This window comes from Coturnix japonica, chromosome 19, assembly GCF_054131305.1.
Source record: "Coturnix japonica strain WE chromosome 19, WE-NBRP24, whole genome shotgun sequence".
Lineage (NCBI taxonomy): Eukaryota > Metazoa > Chordata > Aves > Galliformes > Phasianidae > Coturnix > Coturnix japonica.
In genome coordinates, this window is record NC_140681.1 from 10,493,399 (window position 1) to 10,518,769 (window position 25,371).

Genomic DNA, 25,371 nt, shown 5'->3' on the forward strand with positions numbered 1-25,371 from the left:
GCTTTGGCTTGTCTGAGGATTGCTGTAGAGTATGATGAGAGCAGTAATTGTACTGCTAAACACCTTCAGCAGTGCAGGGTAGCTTGGGAGTGGGACAGGCAGCTCTCTTACTGCCTTTCCTGGTAAGTCGTGACTCTAACCTTGCTATGAAAGATGTTTTAAAATACTCTTCCTGTCACTGTGTGTATGCCTGAGCAAGTGCACAAACAGCAGAACTGGGAGGCTGGGTTGTTAGCCTATGAATTTTAAAGAGATTCATCACGAAGTTGTTATATAGGACATGTGGAAAACTGTGTACCCTGTTCTACCCTAGTGGGAATTGGGCAAGATTGATCGGAGCGTCTGAGAGAATAGGAAAGTGGCTCTAATGAGGTGGAATACATCTCTTAGTAGCAGAGAGCTGTGTAGCAGTCAGGGGAACCGTGTGTTATGCAGTCCAGTGTTAATGAGTGAAAATTGGGCTGGCAGAAGCTCTGCTGCTCCTGAGAGGTACATGGTTAGAGGAGCGTGCTGTCCTAATTGGGCCAGGCAGAAGGGGGTTAGTGCTTCTGCTCCACGCTGTGGCCTTGTTAGGTGTCTGCTGAATCGGGTTATCATTGCGAGCATTGTACCCTAATCAGGTTATTATAACTCCTTTCTTTTGGGTTGTGTTCAATCTTGGCAGTGCAAGATGGTGCCTAGTTATGCCAACTATAGCAACTTTGACTTAAAAATATCAAAAATTTAGCATTATCAAGTAACAGCAAAATATCGTGTCACAGTAAGCACCCAGTTATGTGCATTTTTATCACTCTTAGTAGTTAGATTCCCTGATTCTGGTGCTTTGGTGTTCCTGTGCCCCACTTGTTTAATGAGTTACCTGTTCTGTGTCATGCCATGAGCTCACTGATCTAAAAGTGATCTAAAATAAATGTCTAAAAGATCTTTAGATCTTTTAGATCTAAAAGTGATCTAAAAGCAATGTCTGTTGGGTTTTGTTTGTTTATTTTAAATACTGAAGGTGTTTGGCGCTGTGTAGATTGTCCTTAACATCTGGCACATGTTTCCATAGCTGTGGTAGACTTGCTCCAAGAGCTGACTGATATAGATACTCTCCATGAGAGTGAAGAAGGAGCTGAAGTCCTCATAGACGCTCTGGTAAGTAGTAAACTCCACATTATTTTAATGACTCAACAGCGAATCCTCTGAACTGCCTTGCTTCCCTCCATCTTGGTGTTGGTGCTGATTGCCTCCCATCCCTCAGCAGGGGGATGCCAAGCTGAGAGAAGCAATGCCCAGCAAGGATTGAGATTTGCTTGTCTGTTCTACCTTCAGGCAGCTGTTGGTGAATTGCAGTTGTTAAACATTGTGACTCTGTCTTGTTCTGTAACTGTTAGGTTGAAGGAGAAAGACAGGGAATTATTGGTTTTCTTCTGATCGTTTTGTTTGGGGACTGTGTTTTTTCCTATAGTCCCTGTTGTCCGGTCACTGCTGCCTCCAGAGGTTAATGACATTGGCCTGGAGCTGGGCTCCTCCGCTGGCTCTGGGCTGTTCTTAATTATTCTGCCTTTGTGGAAGGGTTTGTGGGTGAATGAAATGGCAGAGAGGAGCTGGTAGAGAAGGTCTTTTCTGTAGAATGTGTGGGGATCGAGTAAATGAAGTAAAGTTCTTTCTCTGCATACCTTGTCACCAGCCCACAGGTAATGGCCAGCTTTTAGATGCCTTATTGTTCTCCCTGAAAGAACCTGGTCAGGTGTGTCTTGGGAGCAATGTTTAGATACTTACTTTTAAAATTACTTATAAAAAAATAAAGAAGTAGATCTAATGTTTTAGGGTAGTTTGTATTTTTCTTCCGTGGTTTCACTGAACACAAAACCAATTAAGTGTTTTGAATTGCAAATGTTACTTCGTCTGACTTTTCCAAGCTCACATCCACAATGGGAAGATAGCCAAAGTCAATCTGGCCTCTGTCCAATTGCAGCTGTAAGTGCAGACTGCTTGTGGTGAGGGGCTGCAACCCCAGCTGCAGGTGTGGGTTTCTGCTCCTGCTCTTCTGTCATGGTTTCGTTAACTCACTGAAGTCAGCTTGGTACATTCATCTTAGCAGGATTTAAATGTCAGGCTTCAGCTGGCGATCATTCATCTTTCAGATCTGAATCTGCATGTGTGAACATTGTTCCTTCAGCTTTTTATGCCCAGTAAGGTGGAGGATGGAACAAAGTGCAGACAGACCAGCTGCAAGCTGCTGAAGGTGGAACTGCTCGCAGGGCTGACAGTTAGAACGTGGTGGTTTGTGGTGCCTTAAGAATTCGGTGGGATTATAAATCAATTAGGGCTGATGCAGTTAATAAGTCAGACAGGGTTCATGTTTTCCCTCCAGATGTTTTTCTGTTTAATCTGAAACCTAAAACCTGTTTAATTAATTAGGACAAACAGTGTCAGATTTACTTGGTGAATCCTTTTGCTACCTTTGAGATTTTAGAGCAAGGTTGTTAATGTCTCCTGATCAGAATCGTGTCTGGCAGGATGTTTCAGCAGGGCTTATTGATATTTATGTATTGTCTATTAGGCCTTCCTTTGTCATCTTCCTTTTTCCACTTCACTCTCATGTTTTTATCTTGCCTCTGACCACGGTGCTGTAGGTGGAGGGTCAGGTTGTGGCCTTGTTGGTGCAGAATTTAGAGCGCCTGGATGAAAGTGTGAAAGAGGAAGCTGATGGTGTCCACAACACACTTGGTAAGTGGTTGTTGCGCAGCCTCTCACTTCTTTGTGTGCTTTGTACAAAGGGAGGGTGGGTTATCCCTCCCCTTCCTTTCCTTCTCACGTGCTTTGCCCTTGAGCTGCCAACACTGAGGTGGAGAACCTGCGGTGAATTTCTTCCAAGCACAATTGTAAATTGCAGTAAAGTGTAATCTTTTCAGCTAACATTTGTTGCGTGTGTGCTGGTAGGATGCCTCTTCCTAAAGCTGTTATGTTAGCGTGCTGATACGCAGATGGATTTCTGTGCCTTGTGCTGACCTCGTATTTCCTACCTACTTGTATGTGAGCTCTGCTTACCCAGTTGAGAGCTGTATGTATCTTAGCAATATATTTAACTTTCAGGTAATGGAACATTTGTAATTCATACAAGCACATCCTTACACCTCTGTTCACCAACCTTTGCACAGCACAGTAACTATTTTGCAGTGCATTTCTGTTGTTAGTATGCCATCATCCACACCTTCCAGTCATTCAGGACTGTAATCCCTCGGATTCCTTGCTGTTGCTGGGGACTGGAAGAATGAGTTAGAGTGGAAGCCAAGGGGCTTGGACTTATGTTCCTGAACATCTTCAGCAGCAGAATCTTGTTAAAATAGTTCTCTGCAATGAGAATTGCGTCTTCAGTATAGGGAAGGTTTCTCAGTCATCTTCCAGCAGGAGCTGGTGTCATGTTGTCTGAAAATGGACTGTGTTGGCAGTGTAAAAACTGGACCAGTGTTATTTACCTGAGCTTAAGTCTCATGCAAAAAAGGTGATTTTGCAAATATGCTGTTTTGACAAGAGCAGGAAGGACCTGCCAAAGCCGCGTTGATATAAGTCTGGGCTGATATGCAAGTGGGGGAAAAAAATACATGTTTTTCTGTGCCTTTTTTCTTAGCAATCGTTGAGAACATGGCAGAATTCCGACCAGAGATGTGCACAGAAGCCGCACAGCAGGGCCTCATGCAGTGGCTGCTCAAGAGGCTGAAGGTGAGCTTATTTTCTCGTTGTCACTTGGGAGGCATGCAATGAAAACTGACAAGCCACTGGACCAGGAGCTGATGTGCTAGAGAAGGTGTTTGGCATAATATTAGAAGCCTGGGATGCTATTGGCTCTTTCAGTTTATATAGGGTATCTTTGTGACACGTTCTAACAGCTGTGAATATGGTGAATTCAGAACTCTCCTCCAACTGTAAAGTAGGTTGCATTTGGCTTTGCATTTACGTATTGATATTTTTAGCATCCCGTGGCAGTGAGTTACACAGTTGAACTCTGTCTTTTGGGAAGAGACACCTAAACATTCCATAGAAAAATCTAGGAAAGGAATTGATAGTTTAACTCTTACAGAGCTCATGAAGGGAAGTCAGCAGATAGATTCTGAGCCTTCTCCTAACCCTGCTAGCAAGGCATTAGTTCCTCCACATTTAAATGTCTGTACAGCCAGTGTGCCCTCTGTATCACAGAAATACAGCTTTGTGGTCATATGTAGACTCCTCTGTGCCCCTTGTATACTTGTTAGCAGGAGTAATGCATTATTTCTCACTACAGGTGGCAAGATAATTATATTCCTTCTGCTTAAATACAAAAGGCAAAGTTAATTTTATTCCAGGCAGGTATGTGCTGAGTGCAGGTCTGCTGCCTGCCTTATAATTACTCTTGCAGCTGAAAGACTTAGAAACTTGGGAAAGCAAAATAATCACAATTTGGATTCCCCTGCTTGTTGCAGCAGAACATGAATGTTAAAGGCTTGAGAAACTCGGTGCTGAATGTGTGCGTTCCCTTCGCCCTGGCATGTGTTAACTCCCTCTGGGCTCAGGGAAGTGTGATCAGGCAGCGCTTTTTCTTGCTTACAAGCTGTCGTTGTGGGGAGATGCATGCTAATAAAACCCTTGCCCAGAAGCCTTTGCTATTGGCGGTGCTTGGTCCTGAATCTCTCGCCCTGACAGATGTGTTTAGGATTAAACCAGTATCTCAGCATCTGGGTAGAGCACTGTGCTGCTGAAGGCCGTCTTAGGGTGATTCTTAAAATGAAGGCTCTGTCTGAAGGTTGATAAGGATCTGGCACAGGGCTCAGGGTGTGAATTTCTGTTTGCCGACAACATTTCAAGTTGCATAATTGTGTTCTGATGGTCAGAATTGCCTGAGAAAGCTCAGATGCAGAATGTAATAGCTCGCTTCTCCAAACACGAGCAGGGCTTAATGGTGCTTTGTGCAGCCTTGAAAGAACAGGACGTTATTTCCTAATGCTTGTTGTATGACAGCAGTTGATGCATGATGTGATGGGAGCTGATGGCTACCAAGTGCCTGCTGCAATGCCCAACATGTGCCAGCACCTGCTTGGAAGGGCTGCGTGGTTACTATAAACACCATCAGCCGTGGCGTGACTAAAAACTGTTTTGAATGAGAAGCTTTATTTAAAGTCAATACCTGTGACACTTGGGATCCTCCCGCTTTTCATGTTTCTTGTTGCAGGCTGAGATAATTGCCCATGGTAGCCTTGTGCAGCCAGGGTTACTCAATCAAGCTGCAGGTAGTTGTGTGCTAAAGGGAAAAATAGTGGGTGACAAATGATATGTGTAAGACTCGTTACTTTGTGCATTTATTTGTCTGGAGCAATGAATGTAAATGGCTGGATACTGACAATTGGTAAGAGGTATTTTTATGTTTTAATCTTTATAGTAACAGCAAACCAGTTCACATTATTGTGTGATTGACTGAAGTTTAGTCTGTTTCTGCCCATGAAACACCTTGGGCAGCATAGAAGAACACTGGCTCCTGTTTGGAGTCCCTTTTCTTCCAGGAGAAGCAATAATCACTGTTGGTTTTTTCATTTCCTTTTTTTTAATGTTTTTGGATATGAAGGGGACGTATGAAATAGCCTCTACAGTCACATAATGTCCAAACCCAACTGTGACATTTGGTTTTCATATCCAATTGACAGCGTCTATTTAACATGACTATGATATCTTTTCTTGGTGGCAGGTGCAGACGTTCAGAATAGGGATAAGCCATACATACAACATGTAACACCATGGAAGTCTTATCACAGGAGGGAGCCTCTGTGTTGCCCACAACTGGAGAGTGTTCTGAGGTTTTTTTGAGCCAATTCGGACATAGTGATGTAGGATGGTGTGAAGGATTGGAGGTGATTTTCTACATATGCACACACCCTACTGCTCCTGAGTCAGAAAGGCTCACTGCTGTTTTGTTATTGGTTCTTACTGCAATATTACTGCTGTTATGTTTTGCTTTAGCATTGCTTATACATTCAGTGATTTGATCAGTGCATTCCCCAGTTCGTTCAATGGAACACAAAGCAGTCCCTGATGAGTCTTTTGTTCCTTCTTCCCCCAACAGGCTAAGATGCCTTTTGATGCCAACAAGCTGTACTGCAGTGAGGTGCTGGCTATTTTGCTCCAGAATAATGATGGTGAGAGCTGCCTCTGGCATTGATGTGCTGTTAGGGTGGGCTGTGGGCTGGTTTCAGATCACGGCAGCACCCTTTTGCCTTCAGCTGCCCTTTGCTCGTGCTATCATTCCCATGTGTGCTCTTGTGTGCGCATGCGCCCACTATTTCTCTGCAGCTTTTGTACGCTGTCAAGCCGTATCGATTTTGTTTGCTGATGTATCAGTGTTAGATGGCAGTAAAATCTGACAGTTAGCTTCATTTTTCTCTGTTTTCTCCCTTCCCCCACTCCCGTCTAGACAACAGAGAATTGCTCGGGGAGCTGGATGGGATCGATGTGCTGCTTCAGCAGTTATCTGTGAGTAATCCTCCCTGCTGCCAGGAGACCCGCAGGCTGGGGGTGGGCAGGTGGGAGAGAGCTGGGATGCAGTGCTGTCCCAGCGGTCTGTGGGTACCAGAAGGGGTGAGCTACATTATCTTAGCAGTGACACTAAGTGGTTCCCAAGTAACTGCCAAATGAGTCTAGTGTCAATGGTGAGTGAGGACAATCTCTGTTTCACAGGCATTAATGTTAAATTACACTGAAGTTAAATAATTTTGTTGCAATTGTGGGGAGAGTGGGAGGGAGGGTTACAGTTTGGCTGTCTTGAACACTCCAAGTGCTGTTCTGCCTTGCTTCTAGCACTGAGCTGAAGGTAACGTGTTCTTAGTCTGCTTACATTTCTTAATCAGGCAGTAGCCCTGTTGGTAGGGCAGGGTGCTGCAGAGCAGATCCTGCAGGTAGGCATTAGCCTAGAAGTTCTCTTGTAACAAGTTTATCCACGTAGTTTTGTGAATTATGTTCTCAGTGAGTTTGTGTTTCTCTTCAAAGGCCATGCATCATCTTTCAAGTCCTGCATTAGGCTGCTCCTCTTTTGTTGGTATAGAGTCAGGACAGCAAAAAGGGCAGCAGGGCTACAAAAGAATGAATCAGTCAGGTGTTTGGTTGCTGTTTGGATGACTGCAGGCTTATGAGTATCAAATGCTTAAAACTTGTAATGCAAAACGTTCGTGTACACTGCAACAGTGTGGGGTCAAACCAAGCTCTGCACTGTGTGGAAATGGTTTTCTTTGTCATGCAGGTGTTTAAACGACATAACCCCAGTACAGCAGAAGAACAGGAAATGATGGAGAACCTGTTTGACTCTCTTTGTTCCTGCCTGATGCTCAGTTCCAACCGGGATCGGTTCCTAAAAGGCGAGGGTCTCCAGCTGATGAATCTGATGCTTAGGTATTGTGTCACTTAGTGATTTTTTTTGCCTGTTTTTGGCCCACCAGCACGTGTTCTGAATAGATACTTGTACTTTTCTGTTTATACAATTTTTGTTCTATACTCGACTTCTTCCAGCACATCACTTGTACCTTCTCAGACATGCAAACTCTACTTCTTTAACTTTGGGTTTAATAGCTGCTGGAAACCACCAGTACAGGTCATTGGCATACTCCCAGATGAGAGAATGTTGTAGTTAGGCCACTAACCTGTCAGGATTCAAAAGACCCTCATAAGGGTAAGAGAGAACCTTTGGGTGTCTTTAGGAGGAATGTGTTTTCCTTTAGTTCCCCAGTTCAGGTCTCGCTGTCTTGTATGTTATCTGTTCTTGTGGACGTTGATACAAAAATTGCTTTTGTGAAATAGGCGTAAATATTCATTTCTTCTTGTGATGTGTTTTGTCACACCTTGAATCTCGAGACTTCTCTGCTGTGTCAACTTCTGCTTTCTAGCCTGGAACTGTGTCTTCTGAGACGAGACTTCTCAGCACTGGGCACAGCAGGGCTCTGTCTTGCTTCCCTCGGTGTGCTGGGCTGCATGCAGTGGCTGGTTAGCAAACACCAACGAGAAGTGATGTATTCCTGCAGCGCATGGCTGGGTAATGTGCAGCAGCAGGGAACTGAATAAATAACCAAGTGTGGATTATTCAAATAGGAACACTGAGTTTTCTTCAGGCTAATTAAAGAAAAGCTCCAAAACTAAGGATGAGAGGGAAGCCTCCCTCTGCCTCAAGTACTAAGCTGCTGAGCTAGCCTTGCAGAACTAATTACTTGGAGTTCTCGTGCCATGTGGGTGGGACTCAACACTTGGATTTTTGATAGCTTCTCCCTGATTTTTGGTCTCTGCTATTTACCACTCCTTGCACTTGGAGCCCAGCTGGAAAACTGTGACAAGAGGAAAATTTATCCCTGAACACATATTTTTTTCATCCCCCCCCTAGTAGTTGAGAAGGGGTTAGAAAGACAAAGCCTGATTTCACTGCTAGCAGCATCTGTGATGGCACAGAAAGAACTAAGATTGTGGAAGGGTGGAGCACAGTGCCATGCTGAAGCTGGCCCTGCTGTAAGGGCAGTCCTGCTTTCATGGTTCCATTCATCAACTTTCCTGTACTCCATCTTGTCAAGTCATCTTGTCTCCATGGTGTCAGATGGATGGAGTTTCTAAGGCCTCAGTCTTCTGAGGCTTCTGAATCTAACTTCCTTTGCATGAGATTTTTAAGGTGGCAGTGGAAGAAAAGGAATTGTTTGGTGAATATTTTCTGGAAGCTTTTATTCTTTACTGCTGTCTGGGCTGTGCTTAGCGTTAGAATTTTTCCCTCTCTTCTTCCTTTCCCTTCTTTCCTTTTACCTGTCTAGTCAAGATAAATAAAAAGCTGAGATTGTTCTTACCTGTTTGAGCAGATGCTGTGAGTTGATGGTTCTCTGAGTCTTACCCCGAACCCAGCTTCCTTCTGACCTTGACTTGTCCCACACTGTAAAACTCATCTAGACAGAGCAGTGCCTAGCAGGACATAGTGAGCTGCTTCTTGCTCCTCATGGTGTTTTCAGACTGGAGTTGAAAGTGTTAACCTGGTACTTCCATTGCTGATTGAGACAAACAACTGATGCTGCAGGCGTTTGCTGTGCGTTTGTGTTTTTCCTTACATATTTAGTGTCTGCTGGATATTAAGATGACAGTTGATTCTGTTAATTTCTGTCACTGGGAGTCAGTGTGTGCTGCAGGTGCTCCCATTTCCTTGGGCAGCGCAGCCATGGAGCCTGCAGGCTACTTTGTAAGTAGGGAACACACTTTGATGGCTGTTATCTGAAGAGCTGCCTGAGAGTATCACACTCCTGTACCTTTATACGTTCGTGATAAACAACAAAGAATAGAGATGTCATTCAGCTGTGATTCACCACCTTACCCACAACAGGGCAGAATATTTTTCTCTCCTTCTGAAGGCTGGGGGGGAAAGATCTGTTATTTTTGTATTTCCTCTAAAGGCGGTTAATCATTGTACCATAGTCTGTGCAGATGAAAGGACAAAGTGTTGAAAGTTTATTGACAACGATGCGAGATAGATAAGGTGTGTGAGAATAAAGATATCAGGCTACAATCTCCATTACTGTCTTAGAGAACACAGGATTCTGTATCTGCTGCGACCAAATACATCTCACCGTGTTGTTCTGCTGATGGCTGCGTGCACAGAAGTGTGGGCAAGCACAGCATCCTTCAACCAAACGTTTAACATGCTCAAAAGATTCTTCCAGACAGTAATGAAAGCAGCACCACTGCCCATTATGCTGAGGCATCAAATGCGTGGCCATCAGCGTGATGTGCTGCTGCCTTGTGGGCTCCTGGGCAGGCTGTGTGGGTCTGCAATGCGAGGTGGCAGCTGCAGGGGGTGCTGAGGGGTCGGTGAGGATGGAGCTGTGGCAGCAGGAAGCAAGCAGCAGCTTGGGGTTGGGGTGAGAGCTGTGATATCTCCTGGTATTTGATTGCATCTCTGCAGCCATGGAGGCAGGGTGTTTAATGGAGTGTCATTACCAAAAATAAGAGGGTTTGGTGGGGGGTAGGAAGCAGCGGAAAGTTTGTAAATGTCATGTAGAATTAATTTCAGTGCTATTTTTGAGGTCAGGAAACACTTTTTAGTGCACAATCCTCCAGCCTTGCCTTAGTAACCTAGAAGCAGTTTGCCTTACAAAGCCAAAAGAGAAGAGCAGGCTTTTAGTGTCAGTTCTGTGCATGCTGACATGAGGCTTTTATTGCTTCTGCTGTAAAATTGTGTTAGGGTTTGGAGGGGATACAGCCTCCGGATTCCCTAGGGGGATGTGTCAAGAAGATTCTCTGTTGCCTAGGGAAAATGCATGGCTCTCTCTGTTACTATCTGAAGCTCACAGGAAAGTGCATCGCTTGGGCAACGTGACCTCCTGCTCTGAAGCTCTGCTGTGACCCTCACGAAAACATTTGTTCTCGTATAGCAAAAATGAGGTGAAAATGGACAGCTCTGTGCAGTTCCTCAAAGCTCAGCAATAATTATTTCAGGGTCTATTTTTCATGATTATTAAAATGCTTTAATGTTTTCTTGTCCTGCTGTTCCTAATGACCCTCTGGAAATTTGGACCGTCTCTTTTTGAAGTCTTGTGGTTAATTAAACAGAGTCATTTTTATACAGAACTTTCCCATGAAACATGGGTAATTTTTGCTAGTATGTCTATGAGAGATTGTGCCAATATGGGAAGTCCGAATAATGTTAGCACTTCTTCTTTTTGGAGTAATAAATTCCCTGAGACATGGAGGCATTAAAGGAGGAAACAATGGCTGTAAATAAAGCTGTAATTCAGAGTTCTCTATTAGTCTGAAGTCACTCTCTGTTTGGTGATACTTGTGTGCTTGTCTCTGAATTAGTGTTCAGCTAAAAGTTACCTCAATAAACCGAGATGAGACTAAGATAAATGACTTACCCTCCAGCAGAATAAATATTTCAAATAAAATCAACTCTAGACAGTCCAGTCAAGCAACTATTGATCTCTAAAAGCCTGAACTTAGACCCAATGAATATTCCAGAGATCAGCTCTGTGCAACCTTCCTAAATGCTGATCAATATGCAATTACTTCCCCCGAAAACATTTCTTGTATTATCTGGCCTGAGAAGTACTTTATTTGCAGCTTTCTGTATAGGGATGGTGGGGGTTTCTTCCTTCCAGCTGACCACCAGGCTGCGCTCATCAGACACACTCCTTTATTGAAGTGAATTATTGCCAACTCTAAATCCTGATCCTTGTGGTGTGACAGTATTTGTCTGGTGCACCCACCGAAGCTCCCCTGCCTGTTCTACGCTAATGTTTATAAGGTAGTAAAGCAATACTTTCCTCAGTAGTTGAGAAAGAGTAAATACGTATATGTGTGTGTATATATAAAATGAAATAAAAAGAAAATAGGAAATAGAAATAAAAATAATGAAAAGAAATGAAAAGATAATAGCTTGTCATCAACTGCAGTACTGAAAAGAGCATTTGTCAGTGTAATGTTTTGGCTCCTTGAAGGAGATCTTGCTCAGAGCTTGTTCTCTGGCTCTCCGTGACTTCCCTTGTCACATTAATTTCCCTTTTCACGCCGTCTCTTTGAAGTAGTGCAGTCCAAAGCTCCTCACGTCCCTGAGAAGTTTAAGTTGCACCTTTTTATTTTCCATAGAGAAAAGAAGATTTCCCGCAGCAGTGCCCTGAAGGTGCTGGATCATGCCATGATTGGACCCGAGGGCACAGACAACTGCCACAAATTCGTTGACATTCTTGGCCTGAGGACCATCTTTCCACTCTTCATGAAGTCACCCAAGAAGATCAAGAAGGTTGGAACCACTGAAAAAGAGCATGAAGGTGGGTCTGTGTGCCAGCCCCATCACAGCTCCTGCAGCTCCCAGCCCCATGCAGCCTGCCTGTTCACTGCTGCAGTGCTGGCTGCTGATGACATGCTTGCCCTGCTTGTTTTGGTATCAGCAATTCCTGGCAATTCCATTTCATGTGCTGTTAATAAGTTATTTTACTCCTGTAGGGTCTGTTGTTTGAAGCTCTTAACTCTTTGATGCAAAACTCTTTTGAAAAGAGTAATGAGGCAACTACAAATGTCACCTCAAAAGCAATGTTTTCGTGGCTCTGGGCGCTGAAGTGTGACTCGATGAACATCAAGCATTGCAGAAATAAACTGCATGCTTTTGATGTAGATTTTTTTCTATTCTTTTTTTTTTCACCCCCTTCTCTCTCCTGGAAAATTCAGTTTTAACAGAAATGTGCTCTGGAATATTACAGCGAGACCCTGTGAATCTGGGGTCAGAGCCAGCCTGCTTCTGGTAACAGTGCCATTTCCATTTTGTTAATACTTGACTACTTTTTGGAAGAAGCTGTAAATACTTCCAGTGATGCTTGAGATGTTGTGCCTGCTCATTACTCCTCCTGGTTCTGTAAGAGATGAATACTGTCAAGAGCTCATGAGGTGTGTGTGGGTCTCATGCTTGCCCAGTATCCATCCTTAATTGCTGCAGCAAGCCATGGGGAAGGAGCTGGGAAACAGCAACAAAAAGGGAGCTCTGAACCCAGGCACTATGTCAGTGCAGTTGGAATCAGATACCCCATGTCCCCAGGAGGAGAGGTGGGGGTGGAAGCCCCCTGCTGCCCTGCCACATGGAGCTTGTTGCCTGAGGCTGCAGAGGGTGGTTCTTTCCTGGCAGGCAAAATGGTGAGGAGAAGTGACAGATTCAGCAAGCGGCTGTTTTCTTCTTGAAAGATGTGCCAGTGGTGAGCTGGTAACAGTACATTTGTTTTGGAGCACCAACATCAGAAAGTTGCTAACATTACATTAACAAGGGTAATGGCTTGGCAAGGCAGCTCCTGGAAGGCAGCACTGAGGGGATGGTTCTGTGGTTGCATTTAAGTGATGGAGGCTGGGGGTGCTTTGAAATCTTCATCTGTAGCTGGAATATGGGCTGCTGAGTAGTGAGATCTGGACCTGCAGTCTGCATCACTGACTTAACTTGTCATTTTGCTTCATCTGCAGATGACATCCACATGCAGCACTGGCTGCTGCGAGCATCAGGTAGCAGCTTAGGGAGCCCTAAAGGGATCAGAATAGCTCCCTAGAGGGGCCTATTTCTGTAATAGAAAAAAGCAAATCTGCCTTTGGGAAAATGGGGTTATCTGTGCAAATGGCCTTCACGTCACACATCCGTTCACTAATATTCAGAAGGAATGGTGGGCGTTAATAGATTGGATTTCAAAATGAGTTTTATTAAAATAAACTCTCAAATGCTGTGGTGCCAAGTCTGGTGTTTTTTGTAAGAATAAGACTGATCTTCTGCTGCTGGGATAGCATTCGTGTATGTGTCAATGTGTCTGATGAAGAAGCATTCCCTTAGAGGATTAGCTGGGATCGTTTTGTAGTGGAGACATTGGTAGATGCTACAAAGCAGCTCTGAGGGATCAGCACTGTGTGCAGCACAGCAGGGCTGTGTTGGGATGTGGGCACCCTGAGGTCAGAGCCTCCCCTGGTGCCCAGATGCAGCAGCCCTGTCTGCATGGGCTCTGGGTAATTCTTAGGTGCATTTGGGGGTGGGATTTGAAGCAATGCTTCTGTATTGAAGGTTTTGGAGTGCGGATGACGTGGTATTGAATGCTGTGTTTCAAAACTGCTCACAGAGCTGAGGGTCAGCGTATTTCAGCTGTCCATAAAGGCAGAAGGATTTGGGGCTCTGGATCTGACAGTCGGTTTGGAAAGTCCAAGTGCTGGATTCCAACTTGAAATTCTTGAGCAGACTCAGTGAGCTAAAAATAGAGAGCGCCAATTCCTTCTGAATTAGAGAGGCTGTGGCGAAGCAATCAGAGCTTGTTTGATGGGGCTGCGTGCTCTGCTCTTTCTCTATACAGTTATTGCAGTCTAGTTTTGCTCACTTGGAGAGTCTAATGAACTATAAAAGGATGTTTGTTCAATTCATCTTAATTTAAATGCTTTCTCTTGACTGAGATGTCAGTTTTACTTAGGAATACTTAATTTGATAACCTGAGAAATTAGTTCAGCCAATTTCCAAATGAGAATTCCTATCGCTGTGGGTTTTTTTTGCCCGTTCACCCTCCAGCAGAAAGGAAGCCTCCCTTGGAGCCTGTCAGCTGCATACAACCTTTACAAACAACAGCAGCAGAACCTGGTCCTTAGTCAGTGTGCTCTTACTCTTCTGTGACACACGTTGAAAGTTGGTAAAGCCCTCAGAATGAATACCTGCATAGATAAGTTCCCTGGGCTTGGAGAACTGAAAGGGCAGCAACAGAACAGCAACCTGATAGTGAACGTCATTGGTGTAAGACCTTCAGTCAGAAGGCAGGAGGCATCTTTGTTTGATGGTGTTCAGAAATGAGCACCTAGGATGGGCATCAGTTTGCTTAAACAGACCTTAATTGTGCCAGTTTGTTACTTTTGCCGTCAGCCCTTCCAAACAGGACAGGAATCTGTTATTTGGATGAGCCACGATGCTGAGTGCAGAGTTCTGTGTGCATTAGTTAAAGTTAACATTCTTTGTTTCTAGAAATCACAAAAATGAGCTTTTCTCAGTCATTGGAATTTTGTTCTACACGAAGCGTTGTGGTCTGATTGCAGTTTGTTGGGCTCTGTGTTTGGGGTTGGACCTTTCCAGGCCCCACTTGCAGATTGGTGACATCACTATTTCATGCCACTGTCGGTGTTTTCAAGTAAGATTTTGCTTTGCAAAACATTTTGGGATACCTAGAGGGCTTCTCCTTAAAAATGTGAGTTAGGGCATGTGAAAGCAGGTAACCTGCAGGATGCTCCAGCACTTGAGTACATCGTGGTTCTGCAGTAATGCTGTAAGGAACTGGAACACCAGCAGAGCATGGGAGTGGGAACTCCTGCAGCTTCATGGCAGTGCTGTGCAGCCTCCATCTGTGTGGTGTGTGCAGCTGGCACCTATGCAAGAGCTCAGGGTCACCCCTGGCGCTGCCATAGCCCCAGACTGGGTGCACTGAGCCACCTGTGGCAGAGCTCTGGAACTGTTGGTAGCAAAAAATCCCTGAGGTCCTGCTTAGGTTATATGTAGGTGGTGCTTTTTGTATCATGCTCTTGGGTTGCACACTAGCCTTGGTGCTTGCACTGATGCAGAATCTGTGCTCTATGTAAGTCACTTTCTCCAGGGTGGCTGCAGAAGCAGCGCAGCAGGGCTGGGGAGGCCTTCCTGGCTTGCTTGTGATGGATGGGAGCTGCCCACGCACCCCATGAACGCAGTTTGCTGCTTGCACTGCTGCTCTGCCCCCTCTCGCTGTGCTGGAAAGGAAACCCAGCTCATCAAGGCTACGTGTGGGAGTGGTAGTAGTAAATTTGATGGCACGTTACAGAGAAAATAAGTTCCTACTTCTGATCTCAGCATGCAATTTTCATTTTGTTTCTCTAGAACATGTCTGCTCCATCCTGGCCTCCCTCCTACGAAACCTGAGAGGGCAGCAGAGGACGAGGCTGCTGAATAAATTTACAGAGAATGACAGTGAGAAGGTGAGTGAGTGAGTGAGTGTGCTGCTGTGTGCCTGCAGCTGATGGGCAGCAGTGCTGGGGGGAACCTGGTAAGGCCAGATGCCTGCAGGCACGTGCTGAGTTACTGAAAAGCAGCCCCTGCTCCTGCTCGTGAAGTCCTGTACATTCATGTGCCATTGTTCTCTTGTTCATGTTGCTGCCTGCAAACTGGAGACCTGGCAGTGCCTCTAATGCGTGGCCTCCTGCATCATAAGCACTCTTGTTTTCGGGTGCATGTGGATGTAGGAGCTCCCAGTGCTGTGCCTCTCTGCTGGGGGCTGACCCTGTAACATGTTGTGCTGCCCCTGATGGGACCAGGGAAGCAGGGAAAGGTGCCTGTTTTATCTAGTGAAGCTCTTTTGTAGGAGTTCCAATAGTACACGCTTAGTATTCTCCATTCCTCTTCTAAAATGCGTTGCTTTGGTGGCGTTTAGTCTGGGAAATTCTTTCCAAAATATTTACACGACAGTGGATGGATCAAATAGCTGTGGAACGGTAACAGCAGCTTTTGCAAACCAGTAGCTCTCAGGGGATTTGTAAATTCCACCACTGGGGAAATACCGGTTCTTCTGTATTTCTCATCAGTATGTTTTGAAGGTGTTTTTTCATAACTCATTCTACCAATGGCAGAAAATTTCCTGTCACTAGAAAGAGCTTCAGCTGTCTGATACAGAGAGCAGGAGAGCCAAAGTGGCTCATGTATTTAACAGAAGTCTGACAATTAGATTCATTATAGGCAGAAAAGTTTGTTTAAGAAAGCTGGAGAACCAGAACACGGGGGAGAGAGAGAGAGAGAAAGAGAGAGTTAGGAACGTGTCTGTTTGCTTCCTTTTAGCTGGAGCTGATGAGACTGTATTGTGATATGGAATTACATTCAGATGCTCACAGACTCAGCATGCTCATCTGTCCAGCACTTGTAGCAGCCTTCCAGTGCATTCCTTCCTGTGAGTGACAGAATTACCTGTTATTTTGCAAAGACTGCAGCTGGGAGGAAAACAGCATAGCATTAAGGATAAGATGATTGCACTGTTCTTTTTTTCTTGCTTAGGTCTATCTCTTCTGCCCTTGCAGGTTGATAGGCTGATGGAACTGTATTTTAAGTACCTGGATGCAATGCAGGCAGCTGATAAGAAGATTGATGGAGAGAAACACGTATGTATTACATAGGTTGTACTACCACATGTCTTTAATGCTTCTGCACTGGCACAGCGCTGCACAGAGCTGCTGATCTGCCAGCTGCCCTCCCAAACTCATCCCCATCCTGTTACCCCTCAGCTCTTACTGCCCCCCCTCCAGCTTCTAGTTCCCTCAGATGAGATGGGCCGGGTACTCACTCACAGCAGTGTTGATGGCCATTTCTTGGAGTCAGTTTTACTAGGAGGGCTTAAGTCTGTGCTTTGGTGTGCCCTCACTTTTACTTGGCTGGAAATGTTGCTTGTTTTGGCAGATGGAGAGTAAGTGAAATGCAGAGAGACAATTACATTGTAATGTGCGAGGATTCCTACCCTGGTTTGCAGGGTTCTGATTGCCTGCAAGGAAACCTCTATTTCCATTAGCTAGATGAGGCCAGAGCCAAAGTCTGGTGCTCTGTGAGCACACCAGCAGTGAATCGTTTTGAATGACACGAGCTCGGGTACTGCACAGTACTTTCTTGGAACTGAGTCTGGAACAGACTTTGTGAAAGAGGACGAGCTGTCGGAGTCAGGAAGCAGCTTGCAGAGCTGTTAGCGAGCTTGGCACGCTTCCCACAAGATTATCTGTATCAGCACAGAGGAGGGCATGAGATTGATTAGTGCTGACGGAGATAATCACCGCAGCGCCGTCCCCGTGTGGGCACTCGGCGTGCCCCGGCTGCAGCCCCCAGCAGCTTCACAGACAGCCATTCCCACACTGCCAAGGCTGCTGCTCTGGGCACCAGCAGACATGCTGGGGGGGCACTTGGAGCTCGGCAGCAAAAGGCAGAGGGTTGAGAGATGAATGGAGCTGCTGCTGCCAGCGTCTGGGCTCCATATGGACAACTGCAGCCTCACAAATGGACGGTGGCCTGAAGACAAACGGCCTTTACCCTCTTCTGCTGTCCCTCCACTCTCTATTCATCCACCTCAAAACAGAGGGAATTATTTATTCTCTGCGTTCCGATGTCTGTGTGTGGCTTTTAGAACTCAAAAAGCACAGCTAATTTTTTTTTTTCCTGGCTGAAATCTCACAGTTTTTGGGCAGCTGCTGTACAGAGCTCTTAAAGGCAGCAGGCAGAAGCCAGTGTGTGTGTGTGCCCTGTACCCAAGCAGGTCCTGAAGCAGGCTGCAGATGTTAACACCTGTAGCAAACAGCCAGCACAGAGCAGGGGAGTTGGTTTGGATGTGAGGCAGCTTGTGTAGAAGCCATATGATTAGTAGTAATAATAATCCAGTCATGTTTAGTGTTACACAGGAGAAGACAAGATGTAAGTAAGCACTCGGGTTTTCCTCCTGTATCCAGAAACCAGTGTGCTTTTGCCCTGCTGTAGGGCTCTGTGGGCTGGCCTGGCCGCAATAAACAGATCTCAGTTCTTCACTCCTATTAGTGCTAGTAATAGGATTTGGCAGAAACATCCCATATGTGCTTTGACCTTCTGCAATATATTTCAACAGAAAATATCAAAGTGTTGTACTGTGATTTACTCGGGCTGCATGTCACCCCCTGAGAAGCAGATTTGTACTCCGCATGTGAAGGACGCTGGATTTTCAAAGCAGTGTTCAGTGCCTGGTGGTAAAGATTAGGAGGCTGGGCTGGGCTAGACTGGAAATTTGTCCAGTTCCAATCCCAGTCATCTGTAAGCACCACTGATGGTATTCAGTGTGTCACCAAGCTACTATTTTGACTTGTATCCCCACTCCACAGCTGGGATATAAAATGTTTTCCTATTTCTCAGAGTAGTTGTGAGATTAAATGCCTTAAAATATGTGCACTGTATTGTGTTTGTGTTCCGGTGACAGGTCCATAAACTTGAATTACATCCAGTGCTATCGTCACATATCCCACAGCTCCACTTTTCCCCAAACGAAGCAATTCCCAGCAGATCTAACGTCCTCTTCTATTCCAGAATGGAACGGAGCCACGAGGTGTCTTTCAAAGTTTGTTATTATTGTTACAGCTGCTCTGTGAGGTCTTTTAAGCAGGGAGTGCATCAGCACAAATGTTCTCTGGGATCTCCGACGCACAGGTCCCCGGTGACAGAGAAATGCCAAAGCAGCATTAGGTTTTTATTATCATTATTATTCTGTTCTATGTGTACTGGCAGGGCAGTAAACAGCAGGTGAATAAGTTGCTCTCTGAATAGTACAGAATAAGGTCTATCTAAATATTACCTGATAACTCTTATCCTTCGTAAGACAATAACATAAAGCACCAGGGACTTAGAATCACCCTGTTCTGGTAGCTGCTGGTGAACTCCTTCATCAGAAGGGGTCAGAAATGGATCTGCTCTGCTTTGTGTGCCTTCCAATTGTGGTTGGAGTCCAGGGTTTCAGAGTGTATTAATGGTTATTTGCAGTCATTATGAAGTACATTTCTGCTTTCCGAAAATAAATTGCTTTTTTCTTTTCTTTCCCCTTACATCCTGAGTGGGGTTAGAATATTGGGCACAGTGTTTATGAAATACAATGCTGAGCTTCACTTCTCACTTGGAACACTCCTGGGGTTATGGATTTCTATGGTTTTTAGCATTCTAAAATGGTCAGTGGGAAATGGTCTGCTGAGATTTGAAGAGGTTCCAGTGGATTCCTCAGGCAGAAGCCATCGTTCTGCTCATCAGCGCAGGGAGCTGTCTGCCTCTGATAGGATTTATGGGCTGCTTTAGAGTTTGTAGTTGTTGCTCATGAATCATTGAAGTGGATGTGTGAACACAGTGCTGTGGAAGCTGTGCTTTGTCACTTGGGGGGCTTTTTGACCTTCCTCTTGCAGTTGAGGACACTATTAGTACTCCAGAATCCTGGAATACGGATCCTTTCCTGCCCCAAAGGAAAAAAAAATGAAGTCACAATGAGATTTTACAGATTCATTCTATCCTGAGGAGAGAGAGAGAGAAAGAGAGATTTGAGCCTGATGGACAGAGTATCCTGGTGTAAGTCTTGCATTACAAGAAGTGGAAACCTGATTATACAAAGAATGATTGAAGGTATCATACCTGGAGTTTTATCTTCAGTAGTGCAGCCGGCATAAGAAGCTCCTGCCCTTGCAGTTCTCTTCCCTTTCCTTTCTTTCAGTGATCTGGTTTATAGCTCAGCCCTTCAGACTGCCAGTGAAGGCGTGGGAATTGCTGAGAGTAGGAGGGAGGGGAGGAATTTTTTAAGCCAGCTTTTTCTGTATAACAGTTGTTATAAAACTGCACCATGAATCTGGACAAGGAAACAGAACGTGGACCAGCAGGAGAGCATCCCTTCATCTCCTGTTACCTGGCTGTTTGTTTCCGTGGGATCTGTTCAGAAGCGATCAGAGCAGATAGTGCCACAATTAGCCTAATTGCTATGAGAAGGATTGCTTCGCTCCGAGCAAAGTCTGCTCTCAGCCTTGCTGAGGAATGGTGGATGATGCGTGAGGAAGGAGGAGGATGCAGAGGATGCTTTGGGCCCTGTTGTGGTGGCTGCGTGGAGCAGATGTGATCCCTGGTGTTGCAGCGGCTGATCCATTGTATCTTCAGTTTTTGAGTCTTTACCTGACACCCTGAGGCCTGTCAGTCCTGCCTCATTAGTGCGAGAGAAGCTCATTTTAGCTTCACAGAAGCCCATCTCATTGCTGTCTTCTCCCATCAGCAAGGGGCATCTCAGCACATATTGCTGGCAGATTAGAAATGGCATCTGAGTGCTCATTTGGAGGTTAGCGACTTGACAGCTTTGAAAGAGAGACAAAGTGGAAAGGTGGCTATTTGGTACTGTACGGAGGCAGATTAGCATTTAAAGGCTGTTGGTGGGTTTTTATTGTTTTTAATAGTAAAAAGGATGGGGAAAAAAGCACCTAAAATTGTACCTGTCTTCTAATTCGTATCTGCTTAATTCACTGGTACCAAATAATTTTGCTTCTCTGTCAAGAGGGGCTCTTAAAGCTGCCGCCTTCCCTGCGTAATCAAGTCGACAGTTGCCTGGATTCTGCTCCTGTGATCACCGTGTTGGGATCAGAATACAGAGCAGAAATGGCCTTTGTTTCCTGCTCTGGCGATTCAGAATCCTTGTTGCCTGTTGATGTTTTTCTGTTCGGGAATTTAGTGCTGTTGAGAAGAGCAGCCATTATAAGCCTGTGTGCACTGAGAGCATAAGCAGTAGTTTGGGGAGTGAGAGCCTTGTCCTTATCCTTGAACGAGGTTTTAGGATATTTTATTGAATAGCTGCCTACCTCTGGCTTGCCAGACTCAACATTCTTCAGCTTTAGAGCCCAGATTTGACCAGATTCGTTCAGTTTGGCATTGATGTAGGGTGAGAAAAGTTGCTGCTTGCACAATATTGGATTTCTTCTTTTCTGGCAGGAGCTGCCTGCAGGCTTTACCCAGTTATGCCCAAGCCTGTGATTCTGAGAGTCTGGAGTAAATGGCAGTTGTGCAGATGCTGGAGTTGAGGCATCCTGAGGTGCAGCCCATGCAGTTGGCTTTACAACACTGCTAACTAGACACTGTTTCGTAAACTTAAGTCATTCTCTCATTGACAAACTGGGTTCCTTAGGAGGAATGGGAGGAAAGCATTTCATCACCTGTGCTTTCTGTTTTCAATTTTGGGAGGCAGCAGTAAACAGCTCGAAGTCACTGAATCAGATCAGTGTATGGTGAGTGCTCACTGTGCTGTCCAGTATGTAGGGTTAATCTTCTTCTTGTGCCTGAAAGACTCTCTCTGTGATTACACCAAGGGGTTTGGTTTGACGAAACAAGAAGATCTGGTGGCTGCAATCAGCTTTGGTGCTGGTGACCTTGTGAGTGTGTTTGCCTGGAGCATGTGTGCGTGAAGGAAGCGCTCTGTGAGCGTTCCAGGTACAGTGCTCTCACCGGTGATGGCTCTAATGAGAAAATATTGCTCTGCTTGTGCGTGCCCACCTGCCAGCCTGCTGCATAATAAATCACGCGGGCTGCAGCGAGCTCGCAGGGTGTGACAAGCTGCTTCCTTTATCTAAAGGCAAAAACAAAAAACAAAGCCCCGAAATGCAAAAGGTCACGTGTGCCATCAGTGATTGCACTGTTGGTTGCTGAGAAAAGTCAGGGTGGGCTCACCCTGTGACGTGGATGGGCCCCTCTCTGCAGGGGGCTGCTCAGGGCTCGTTGCTGGGTTGTTTTGCTGCTGTTGTGAGGCAGCAAACGTTCTGAGCCAGGAGAATGGAGCAGCCTCCTGCATTCTGCCTTTGGGCTCTGTGTGAGCCTCTTAGCAAAGCACCCTGTATGCAGAGAAAGGAAGAACCGTGCCATGGAAGCAGAGCTCTTCTGCTGGTTGCAGATGGAGCCTCAGCCCCATTGCTCTGCCCAGCCAATGGCTTTGGAAGAGAATGGCTGCGAGTACTGAAACTGCACTTGTGCAGGAGTCAAGACCTGGTTTCTTATTCAGCAGTGAGTGATGAAGTTCAGAGGCCGGCAGGGCTTTAAGCTGCTGGAGTCGTGTTCTGCACTGCTGAACAGCTCCCTCAGATGGCCAGCAAAAGAGCACAGGTTTTGTTCCACCTCGACAAAGAACTGGTTTGTTTCCTATTCACAGCCTCTGATCGCTTGGTTTAGAAACGTAACTTCTGTGCTGAAATTAAGGTGTTAGTTTGTGGATGGACACCCTTCACACCAGCAGGGGCAAAGCCGTGCTCAACACTGAGTGAAATGTTCTGTGGATTTAAATATATTATCAAAAGAAGTACTTCTTTGCTAAGAAATGTATGGGTGTTAATGTGTGGGGAGAACAGAGCACTTCCTAAGAAACTGCAGCTATCGCCAGCATTTCACCACGTGTAATGGGAAGGTCTCTGAGACAGCCTTGACCCCTTTTTTCTGCACTGCTTTCCAGGACATGGTGCGCCGAGGAGAGATAATAGATGATGACATGGAAGACGAATTCTATCTCCGCCGCCTGGATGCTGGTCTCTTTGTTCTACAGCTCATTTCCTACATCATGGCAGAAATCTGTAATGCCAATGTCCCCCAGGTAAAGCTATATACAGAGCTAGTGCATCACCGTGCTTCCATCTGTGATACAAACAAGACTAATCCTTGCAAATATTGCGATGGTTGCATGATATGTTAACAAAAAATATTGTATGATACAAGCAAGGCTATCCTTGCAAATATTGCCTCTTAGTCTTGTCTTAATTCCTTCTTTTGGGGAGGAATCCTGCTTGTTGCCTTGTGTCCATGCAGCTTCATGAAGTTACAGCAGTTAGGAGGGCAGTGGTAGGTACAGGAGCTGATGGTCATCACTGAGTTCATGCAGACTGCCGAGAGCAAGGTCACAGCTAGAAATTGGAAGGCCCTGTTTATATCACTGCTGGGAGTGCTGAAAGGGGGTCTCTCTTGGAAGCCTTCTCAGACACAGATTGCAGATGGGGCTTTTCCTCACCTCTGTGAAATACTGCATCATTTTCTGGCGTGTGTGTGTTGGGGTTTGTGACTGTATTTTGTGGTTGCTTGTATGTGTGCCATGTACCTTCCTTAATGCTTTAAGTGCTCTGGGACTGTGGGCTAGCAGGGCAGAACTGGGTTTTGTGGTTCTTGTGGTTTCCACTCAGAAAGAGCAGAAAAAGTGGGGTTGTGCATGGCTTTATGTTCTGCTGAAGATTCCTTCCTTCTCTTCCCTGATCAGATTCGTCAGAGGGTCCATCAGATTCTGAACATGAGAGGCAGCTCCATTAAAATTGTTCGACACATCCTGAAGGGTGAGTTGAGATATTCCTGTGCGTGTTTCATTCTGTACCAGGGACAGTTTGGTCATCACTTTGTAGGATGAACCTTCACACGTCATTCTCCCTGACTTCAGCAGCATCTCTGAGCAGCAGTTACCTTGTGAGGTCTGACCAGGGCTGGAATCCCTGATAAGAAGCAAGCATTGCCTTGGAGTTAGGATGCTTGCTGTTGTCTGCTGTCACGTCACGCTACAGCACTTCATGCTGCTGTCAGCTGCAGACTGACTGGCCCACACTAGAATACTAGAGTAAATATTTAAGGGAAGTGTGTGTGCATGCTAGAGGAAAGAATAGTGGAGTCGCATCTTTTATTAACATGGCCCTGCTCTTTACCATCTGCACAGTATTGGTATCCGTGGTGTATTTGTCTTGTTCTTAGTGTCAGATTAATATGGATTACAGCATTAAAGTATCCTCTGTAGCATTAAAATGTAGCTGTTGTGATTTGCAGTCCTGATTCTAAAGTACTGCTTGTTACTTTGAATGCTTATGTTGAATTAGAGTAGCGCTTATTTGAGCTGTGTCTCTCACCTGTCGCCTGCTGTCCTTCAACAGAAGCAGCAGTTAGACTGAAGGGGAAGGGACGGGGCTTGGGGCTCTCAGTGCAGCCCAGCCTGAGCTGCCAGCACTGATCCATCACCCCTGGGAGCACCTCTCAAGGAGGCTGTGCAGGTCTTAGAGAGGAGGATTTCTCTCATGAAGAGAAGGGAAAGTTGTCAGCATCCTTGGGGCTCTGGGCTTGGGGCTGTGTTGTTTCAGTGTCTCTGCTTTCTTTGGGAATAGCAACCATAGCAGGTATAAAAAAAGAGTGATTTTTTGACAGCATGAGATTACCTGGAGCTGCAGGTAAACTCTTTGGCCCTTATCCCTCCCCAGAAAGTTCAAGCAATATTTGATGATTCCTGCCTCCAAACGCCCGTTTGCACCTTAGAACATGGTGCATTTCTACTTCCATACATGACTTAGGCCATGGGTACTTGAGAGCCTTACCTGCACCTTATGTGCCAGCCCACCTCGTGTTCCCCACTGTGCCTGTTGGTTCACATGCAGCTGCACAAACACTTCATCCAATTCCTTCTTTCACAGACAGTGACTTGCATTGTGAAACTTTAGTAATGGTTTTATCATGCCTGCCGAGCTGCTTAGAGAAAGTACAGATTGTACAGCAGTGTCAGCAGGGATGTGTTCGCTTCCTAAAGAGACCTTAAATGGCGTGTTAATAATAGGAGTGATGGGTGCAGTATTTGGGGCTTTCTCTTCAGTTCTTCCCCAGCTGTCACACTTGGCAGCGCTTGAGATTTGTGCCGTCACAGTTGTTGGTAACTTCAGAAATGAACTTCTTGGTGGGTCCATGGGAAGCACAGGGCTGGAGTGCCCAAAGGCTCCTGCCAGGCAGGGGTTGCACAGAGCTCATGTGCCATCTTTGCAGGTGACATTTAGATTTCGGTAGTAGTTGTACCCCTGTTGACAGGTACCTTGTCAGCAAAGATTGGGCTGGAACTGAACTTACACCACAGACAAAGCCCTGCCTCTCCAGTAGAGCCGATCCATTGGACACAGCTTGGCTGGGGGCTCTGAGCGCATCCTGCTGGGACACTGAGCAGCTTCTGGAACTGAAACGGAGCAGACTCTGTTCTAAACGAGTGAGATGCTGGGATCCTTCCCCTTGGCTGAAGCATTCCTGAGCTGCTTTGCAGCTTGCTCTCAGGACAGATGAGGGCCGGTTTATTTGTACTTTTTGTTCAGTGTTTTGCTCCCGTTCAGGTTTTATTTTCTGTTTTTTGCATACTAATTAGGTGCTTGGTTTTTTAGTTTGATTTTATGGCCTACATATTCTCCATGTTTCTCTGGCAACCTGACAGCTGATGGATCCCCTGGGGTTGCTCAGAATTACTTATGATGCAGGCGAGGAAGCAGGACTGTTTCCTTACTGTAGGACTTCCAGGGGGAGGAGCGGGCAGGGAGTGCTGGAGGCTCATTAGCTGCACTCCTGCAGGCTGA

The 25,371-nt window shown here is 45.6% G+C and overlaps 1 protein-coding gene across 3 annotated transcripts in view; it reads left to right on the top strand.

The window, feature by feature from the left end:
- Positions 1 to 25,371, top strand: part of CTNNBL1 (catenin beta like 1) — a 37,631-nt gene that overhangs the window by 9,856 nt on the left and 2,404 nt on the right. For all 3 annotated transcript variants that reach the window (XM_015882064.3, XM_085520409.1, XM_085520408.1), the window contains 11 exons: positions 1,040 to 1,137; positions 2,622 to 2,715; positions 3,617 to 3,708; positions 6,077 to 6,149; positions 6,425 to 6,483; positions 7,247 to 7,395; positions 11,608 to 11,789; positions 15,362 to 15,459; positions 16,549 to 16,629; positions 22,479 to 22,616; positions 23,271 to 23,343. In XM_015882064.3, coding sequence (XP_015737550.1) covers positions 1,040 to 1,137; positions 2,622 to 2,715; positions 3,617 to 3,708; positions 6,077 to 6,149; positions 6,425 to 6,483; positions 7,247 to 7,395; positions 11,608 to 11,789; positions 15,362 to 15,459; positions 16,549 to 16,629; positions 22,479 to 22,616; positions 23,271 to 23,343 — 1,137 coding nt within the window. The remainder of the gene's footprint in view (positions 1 to 1,039; positions 1,138 to 2,621; positions 2,716 to 3,616; positions 3,709 to 6,076; positions 6,150 to 6,424; positions 6,484 to 7,246; positions 7,396 to 11,607; positions 11,790 to 15,361; positions 15,460 to 16,548; positions 16,630 to 22,478; positions 22,617 to 23,270; positions 23,344 to 25,371) is intronic.